This window comes from Micromesistius poutassou (genome assembly GCF_964030765.1).
Source record: "Micromesistius poutassou genome assembly, chromosome: 21".
Classification (NCBI taxonomy): Eukaryota; Metazoa; Chordata; class Actinopteri; order Gadiformes; family Gadidae; genus Micromesistius; species Micromesistius poutassou.
Window position 1 is genome coordinate 9,031,248 of NC_140291.1, and position 9,026 is coordinate 9,040,273.

Below are 9,026 nucleotides of genomic sequence, written 5' to 3' on the forward strand. Positions count from 1 at the left end.
AAGACATTACATTGTAGGCAAATATTATTATTAAATCCCTATGACTGAGGATATCTAAAAATAGTCTAAATACATACTAAAAAAAATGTATTATACACAATTTCATATTTGTTTTCATTTACATTTATAACTGAATCTCACACAATAAAGTGTATTCAAACACATTTTAATTCAGTCTGCCACATGAAACACTAAAAACATTTTAGTGAATAATAGTATCAGTCCTGGCAAACATTTACTTCAAACTTTCAATTTGAAAGAACATCTGCAATCTGCATTATTGACCTTAGAGACTTTATTGACTTTATTTTGGATAAATCATTGCCAGGGAAATGGTATATAAGCGTGAGTTTGGACAGTCTTTCCACACTATTTATGCCAAACTAAATATTCATAGCCTCACTATGAAGGCTGGGAATGCTTTGCTGTTGAGCTTCTATGGCCTGTGTTTAACACTGACCTGCTTTGGCCACAGAAAGTATGTTATATTCTCTTATTTTGGATATTCTTTGTAGTTAGTATTTTTAATGATTTCATGTTTTGCATCTCATTTGAAATAATATTACCATCCTGTTTCCTCTGCCTGGACACCCTAATTATTAATCATGTCAGACGCATGATGCATTAGACAATAATTAATTGTAAGTATGATAACTATATTCAGGCGTGTGCAGCTTCCTGAACCACAACCAGTGGATTGTCTCTACAGCAGTTGGTCAGCCTGGACTCTGTGCGATCCCTGCACCAATGAGAGGGTGAGTCTATCCAAGCTGTTGCATAGTGCCAATTCAATGCATTGATATTGGGAGGGTGATCCCCTGTAACTGTCTATCTGCTGGCAGCAAAAAGAGAAGAAAGCAGACTTTTCATGACATTACCCGCCTGTGGAAGTGCTTTTGGCTTTCGGCCAAGGTCAAAACAAATAATTTGTGCAAAGAATATTGGACATCCTTATATAAAAACTACACTTATTTATTTATTTATTCATATATTTGCTTGAACGTTAATGTGGCTTGAGCTGCTCCCCCCGCGACCCGACCCCGGATAAGCGGATGACGATGAGGATGAGGTTAATGTGGCCATCCCACAATGCACTGGGTCCCCTGCTGTGGCCAACTTTGGGTCATGAACCAGTTTGAAAAACACTGACACTGTATAAAATCATACTAACCTAAATTACATACTAGTGTATAATTTACAACAACCTACATCATTTGTTACTTAGTCTCAATTAAGGAGATTTCTGGTATGTCTGAAATATGATCCTGTAGAAACCTTTTCAGCATGGATTTTCCTAATACTTTCTAATACTTAACAGTGCTACATGTAACAAATATTTACACATCCTTCCTGTGCTTTTGCCTGTTTGCTCTGGTCTGTCTGTCTGTTGTTCTGCTCACCTGTCTGTCTCTCTGCGTGGCTCCATGCCTTTCAGCAACGCTCTCGAGGCATTGAAGCATTTGGGCAGTTTAAAGGCCAGCCGTGCCGAGAGTCGCTGAGTGAGAGTGCAGTGTGCATCACGGAAGTTGCATGCGTACCGCCGCCAACCACCGGCTGCCATGCCACACACTTTCAGTGTGGCTCAGGTAATGGTTTACATTCAAAATAATAACAGTAGATTAATCACACTAGGATGTCTCTCTCAAATCAAAACTTAAACGTCAACATTTCTTCCGCACCATCCTTGTAGGCCCGCAACTGTCAAGTTCTATCCACTGTCAAGGCCTACTAGTAACCAAAGGTCGCTGGTTCGATCCCTGGCTCCTCCTAGCTGAGGGTCGAGGTGTCCCTGAGTGAGACACCTCACCCTGACTGCTCCTGACGAGCTGGCTGTCGCCCTGCGTGGTTGACTCTGCAGCCAGCAAAATCCCCTAAATGTAAATGTAAAGACAGGATTAGTAATCGAAAACACCTGCCACTAACCAACACCTCACTGTCATCTGACGGTCTTCCGACCTCTGGTGTCGGTCCCAGCTTCAGACAGAGTCAGTCACCACCAATATGCAATCAGGTCTTTGTCTCTTCCATGGCTTTCCCTCTGTCTACAGGCGCTTGTATAAAACAGAGACTGGTATGCAATCATGACTCTGACTGTGAGGATCAAATGGATGAGGATGCTTGTGACAGAATGTCCCGGAAACCTTGCAGTACAAGGACAGAGGACCTCGGCGACCGTGGGAGGGCTGCCATGGGACAGGGGTGAGCTGTTTCAGCCATCTTGATATGAACTTTACAAAAATAGAAGACTTTGAAACAAAAGTGTCTGTGTTGGGAGAAACTCATTGATATTTGGAAAGCATCTTTCTAGGACCCAACCAAACATATGAGCTATAATGAAATGGAAGTAATATGTCGCTGTAATCTCAATATTATTCAGACACCTTTTGGGACCAAGCAAAGAGATAACTTGCACTGCATTTTAGGTACATGTTATTACTGAGCAGGTAGTAGTGAAAGGATGCCTACCAGAAGAGATGGCTACTAGCCCACATTGGGGTTGGAACCCAAAACCCTTCGGCTGGTTCCCTAACAACTACTACCCTGCCACCTTGTGTAGACTTCGATATTTGTGTTTAGAAAGCATGATATTTCTATCAAGAACCTAGCCAATGTCTCCATGCACCAGAATCAACATCTTGGGCTCAACACCTCCAAAGGCAGTGCTCTACAATGGCTACTTTGGTGGAGTCTGTCAGATAGCATCTGGTATCCGACTTCCCTGGAATGTTGCAGGGTTTAACTTGGAGGTTAGTGAATATTAACTAATGGGCGGCATTAGCTCAGGAGGTAGAGTGGGTTTGCTGGTAACCGCAAGGTTGATGGTTCAAACCCTGGCTCCTCCTAGCTGAGTGTCGTGGTGTCCCTGAGCAAGACTCCTCTATGGGGTCAGTTCAGTCTCAGTAATAATTAATGCACAGAGAAGGATTCACTGATGTATTTTGTGATTCATATATAAATGACTTCTCACAAATACATTTCAATGCACACACAAATGGATATCGGTATGTATAAATGTAAAATAAATATATGAATTAAAAAAATATTTGCAATTTTCATCAAAAATGTATTTGGATGTTGTTACATTTCTATACAAACTGTTAAACTTGAATTTACAAGACACTTTTCATTTGTGAACTTGTTTGCATTTGTGTGTACTGGTCTGTATTTATATGTGGATTTTTGAGACTCTCCTGACGTGGCTGGATTCACAAATGCATTTTTTTCAACAAGGAACTCTCTGTAGCCAATCAGATGCCTCCCTCGTTTTCAGCCAATCACATGACTGCAGTCCCACAGTTTTTGGATTGTCGGTGCTAGTGGTGGATTTCATGATTCGTTTGAATGAATCAGTTTGCGTCAGTCAGTTTGCCAAGAAGAGTTGTTTGTTTGTTCGTTCGCATTTCCGGTAGCGGTGAATCATGATTCTCAGTCGGAGTCTCGTGAGTTCTCGTTCAAACCTACAGAGTTTGTTATGTACGATCATTCAAAAACCCCATGTTATTTCCCATAGACATTTGACCGAGTGAAGTGAACCGGGAGGCTTTGAGGCAGGACTTATTCTTCTTTATTTAAAACAAGACACATTTGTGTGTGGATCAGAAATGTGTTTGTGAAACTTATTTTTGTTTATGGATTTATTTAACATTTTTACATACCGCTATCCATTTCTGTGTGTATTGAAATGTATTTGTGAGAAGAGAGTAATTTATATATAAATTACAAAATACATTTGTGAATCCTTCTCTGTGCATTCATTATTAATGAGACTGAACTGACCCCAAACGCCTCACCCTAATTGCACCTGACAAGCTGGCTGTCGCCCTGCGTGGTTGACTATATAAATGAGGACCATTTATCATTTATATTAAGGTTAATAGGCCAAAGTAAATACAAAAACCGAATGTGTGGGTATAACATGGATGACATTACAATTTGAGTATTTTTTTCAGACTCATTCAGAGAAAACAGTTGCAAGTGCAATCTATGAAAGCAGCCAACGCCTTGTTCTCGAAGTTCTGGCTGGAACTGCTTACCCCGGTGGACTGAGTATCAAATCCCACCCTCTCTTTGAGAAGTTTGGTAGAAATGAGACACTCGCTCTTGAGGTACGTTTGAAAGAGGATTCAAGACCAATAATCAAAAAGAATGCGGTTACCTAACCCAGTGTTTCCCAACCGGGGTACGAGCACAATGCAGGGGTACGTGGAAATTCCTAGCCTGGAAACATAAATAAATAATAATAATTCTTCAGCACAAGAGGCGTGATCAACAGGCATAGTTCAAATGACTCAATTGGATAGTCCTTCATCGCTTCCCTGCCATTATTGCGTTAAAACCAGCCAATAGCGCACGAGGGGGAAAAGCCAGCTTGGTGATTGACTCCCGCAAAAACGTATCAGAAACAGAAAGAAATGTATTGCTCCTCTCCAGCCCATGGACTGAACGAATTCAAATCGCCGGCAGAACGGGCTGGGGGTACCCAGTCTAGGAAATTCCAAGATGATAAGTAAATATTCCTCAGTCATTTCATAAACCCGTCAATAAAATGATAGTGTGCTATCACTAGTTTCCCCGGGGAGACAATAACCTGTGGCACAGCTGTGCCCAAATCACACAATCAAAACAGCTGCTTACTGCTTACCTGTAGCCAGACAAATATCCATAAATGGCTGAAACCTCCACTTGCTCTGGATTCAGGTGAGGGTTCAGAGGAGCCCGCCAAGAAACGCAAGAAAGAGGCCAAACTTAAACCAAGTCAGTACGGTGAAAACTATGTTTTATATGGATTCACTTCTACTTCTGCGGACCCCTCAGTGCTTCTGGTTTAAAGTTGAAATGCATGTTAAAAGGGGACTTATTCAAAGGAACTATTCAAAGGTTTTTTGTGATAAATGTAACAAGAGTTACATATAACAAAGGCAGGTTGATTATTTTGATTTTGTATTTATTTATATTAATTATTTATTTTCAAGGCAACATTATTATTTATTTTTATGATTAATGAGTTAATGAGTTAAAATGAAGAAAATGCCTGAGAATTAAATGTTCAAATTAAGGAGATGAAATAAAATTATTTTCATTCAATAATCAGTTGTGTTATGTTCTACCTTTGAAGAATCATCAACACGTATGAGTGAGGGGGTACTCATAGTACGACAAAATGGCTCAGGGGGTACACAAGACAAAAAAGGTTGGGAACCACTGACCTAACCATACTTCTTCTGTTTATCTAGAGCAAGAAGTTTGTGAGGGTTCACAGCAAATTGCAGTGGGCCACCTACAGACTGAGACCCCGTGACCTCAGAGTGGCCGATGGTTTCGCTAAGGACGTGGAGTTTCTGCCCGTCGAGTACGAGAAGGGCTCCTACTTTGACTTCATCGAAGACTATGGAACGCATTTCACCCGCAGCGGAAAGCTTGGAGGGGAGTACGATCTGATCTATGTTCTCAACGTTGACGAAATCATGCAAAGAAGTAAGTCACTTAGTAGACGCTTAATGGCGTTATAACACATTAGCAATGTCAAGTAAGCACTTAAAGTAGGTGCCCAATTCCACAAATTAGCTACCTCATCACTACACATTCTGAAAACATTTCAACATGTTTCTCACGTGAGGAGAGAAACGGGAGTGAGTGACATCTAGCGGAAGGGATTTTGAAGGGATGCTATTAATTGGGAGAGATGTATAAAGTACTAGAGACCCAGACTTGAGTAAAAGTACAAGTACTAAATGTGGCGGGACTCTGTATAAAACTCAATATAAACGAGGGGAGATAACTAAAGAGGGACCGACAACGCCACCTGGGGAATTGCACCCCAGGAAATAAAGAACAAAGAAAATTAAACCATTACCTTACAGAAATTATAAGGACACAGGTTCAAAAATCTAAAAGAGGCAGAGACAATATATATATATTAAATGTTTATTTTAATACAATAATGATAAACACTAAATAAAGAAAACTGGAGTAAAACCAAACCAAGCAACAAAACAAAGGTTATGTAAACCAGCAACCCAATTGTCAAAACAATGAAACAGAAAAGGGGAAATAACACAAAAGCAAACTCAACCAAAGCAAACAAAAGAAAATATCAAAACAGAACCAAAACAAAACCAAAACAGAAGAAACACAAATTAATAAAAAAAATTGGAACTCAAAACTGTTAAAAAGCGGGGACCCTACTCACCACCCTGGTAGGCAACCAGCAGAGGTTGAGTTCAGCCATCTTGGCCCTTTTATAGTGCACCAGGGTGCAGGGGGAGGAGCTAGGAAAGGCTGCGTTCGCAACCCCTACTGAGGTTCACTACATATATCAAAAAAGTGATTTGAGTAGAAGTTGAAGTGTTCTTTAAACACCACACTTTAGTGAGTAACTACTAACTAAGTACTAGAGTCTTCAAAATGTTCTGTACTTAACTATTGCAAGTAGTTTATTTTAAAATGTACTACTCAAGTACTGAAAGTAAAAGTACAAGTATTGTGTATGTTTATATTAAAGAAAGCAGTCAAAAGTTTGAATATCCTATTGTTTATATTATTTCAAATATTTAAGGACACACAATTCCTTTGACTGTAGCAGCAGTACAAGGACAGGAATACAATACATAGCTGTCTTAAAGCTGTCAAAGGCCACATAGAAGTGTTAATGTAAAAATAAACAACTGAAACATCTCAAAGGCCAGAGGGGTATTACAAGAAAACGGCTAAGTGACAAACATGGGTAAGTTAAAGGACAAATTCCGGTATTTTGAACATTGAGCCTTCTTTCTGGTTTGTCTAGGATGAAATAGAGTGGTTGAGGCTGGAATTTTGACTATTGGTCCTGTCTCAGGTATTTGGCTCATTTCGAATCGCCCTGCCTGCTTCAGAATGGCTGGCTACATGCATGCACAAACCTGTCCTTAAAACAACCCTAAACGTTAGTTTGTTGATGTTCCAAATCAAGTTCCAACAGAAATCAATGTATCGGAGTAAAAGTATTAAACTCATTATCAAACTCAGTATAAAACTCACTCACTCAAAAATATGTAGTGAAGTAAAAGTGGAAGTAGGAGAAAAAAAAAAATACTCCAGTTAAGTACAAATACAGCATTTTAATACTTAAGTACAGTAATGTAGTAGTTCTACTTTGTTACTATACATCTCTGTTCATTGGAGGGAGGTGGGGGGATTCAGTTTGTTGCATTCTGCAACCTCCCCTCTAGTTGCAACTACATTTTACTCACTGGACCTTTAACAAACATGGTGATGCTAGCAGCGATGTATAGTGCTTGCATCTTAGGTAGTCCACCTTTGAGAAATTGTTGAATAATGTAATTTCTTTGGTTTGCATTATTTGTCAATGATTTGGTGTTATGTAATATGTGCTTATATGAAAGATTTGACAGATGCAGCCCTTCTAGAATATTTCAAATGTGTTGGCTTCAACCCTGGAAATGCCCAGACCAGTTCTTGTAATATCTTCAACAAAGGTCTGTCTTTTTAACACTATATACACTATATTTGTATTTGGATGCTGGATAGCTTATTGGGGCCAGAACAGTGACTGTTACTTTGTTTGACAGCTCACAATTGTGTTTGAATCTTAATATTCTACCTGTAGACATCTTTGGTTCTTAATGACCCCTACTTGCTCCCTAATGAATGACAGCAGCTTTTTATTATAATATATGCTAAATGACTGGTGGAAAGTGCTTTAAATTTGAAATTAAATGGTAAACCTTACACGCTAACCAACAAGTCCTGAAACATTGCCTTTTGACCTCATCCAGTCAAGGGAAATGCTGTGGTGGATAAAGTGCTCATCTCAGTCAAAGGAGGCGATCCGGCAAGTGTTTCAGCCATGAAAGCCAGAATTAATACGGACGGACAGCTGAACGCTGAGACCTACCAAAACTGGGCGCGGTCTATTGCAAATCACCCTAGTCTGCTCTACAGTGAGGTACAACCACAACTTATCTTTTTACTTAAACAGGGGCAGGATAGTGTAGAAGTGTTGGTCTCCCAGCTGAAAAGTAATGGGTTCATGTGTCCACAGCCTTACCTGTAGGCATCTTTGGGCAATATGCATTAATGCATGAATTACCTGCTTCTGATTCACTGCAAGTCATTTTGGATAAAAGTGTCAACTAATAGCACACATGACAATCATAGCCCTTTTTCTGTTATCTTTAGTACTCAACTGAAAAATGCTTTGACATTGTTTTGTTTCAGCGAGAGCCAATCTATAATCTATTTCCCCTGGGTTTGCTGGAAGCTAACACTAGGATCTCAAACATGAAGGCTGCGCTGGCAGACTATGTGGCAGAGTACAGCGTGTGCAAGTGTAAACCGTGCCACAACAATGGTACACTTGTCCTCATAGACGGCCTGTGTAGTTGTTTTTGCACGCTTGGTTACGAAGGCTTGGCCTGCCAGAACCATGAAGCCGATAAAAGGCCCAGGAAGGGTAAGCTTTGGAAATTATTTCTAAATTCAACTTTAGCCATTCTTTCCCACCAATTTGTGATTTCTGTCCCACTTGTAAATATAGTCCTGTTTTTCTTTGTTGCTCAGAGCCACGCCCAAGTGTGCCACGCACTAGTAAGCCAAGCCCTAGAGAGCCACGCCCCAGTGTGCCACGCACTAGTAAGCCAAGCCCTAGAGTGCCACGCCCCAGTGTGCAGCGACCCAGTGTGCCACACCTCCCCAGTGTTCGGCCCCCCAGTGTGCAGCGACCCAGTGTGCCGCCCCCCAGTGTGCCCAGCCCCACTGTGCTACATGAGGCTAACTGGGCGTGTTGGTCAGGCTGGTCGACCTGCAGCGGTGGGGAACAACGAAGCAGAAGCCGAGTGTGTAACGCAGAGGGTCTGCCACCTGGAGCCGTGTGCAGTGGACCGGACACCGAGGCTGATTGGTGTTGAGAAACTAGAACGCAAAGGCCCATGCAGACCAGTGGCGATTTCTCTAAGACTGCAAGGGAAGCTCAGCTTCCCCTAAAATTAAAAAAATTAAATGGTCAAATATATACTGTTGTGTTAACA

General features: G+C 40.8%; 1 protein-coding gene across 2 annotated transcripts; it reads left to right on the forward strand.

Moving 5' to 3' along the window:
- The first annotated feature begins 344 nt into the window (after positions 1-344).
- Positions 345-9,010, forward strand: LOC311366590 (complement component C9-like). 2 transcript variants are annotated; one of them, XM_084485373.1, is made up of 11 exons: positions 345-478; positions 665-755; positions 1,436-1,586; positions 2,049-2,199; positions 2,627-2,747; positions 3,951-4,106; positions 5,235-5,475; positions 7,383-7,475; positions 7,776-7,945; positions 8,218-8,452; positions 8,537-9,010. In XM_084485373.1, exons 1-11 carry the CDS (start codon positions 405-407, stop codon positions 8,980-8,982), a joined length of 1,929 nt encoding a protein of 642 aa, XP_084341499.1. In that variant the 5' UTR covers positions 345-404; the 3' UTR covers positions 8,983-9,010. The 2 variants fall into 2 exon arrangements, with proteins under 2 accessions (XP_084341499.1, XP_084341500.1); XM_084485374.1 differs by having other exon boundaries at positions 8,560-9,010.
- The last annotated feature ends 16 nt before the right edge of the window (positions 9,011-9,026 follow it).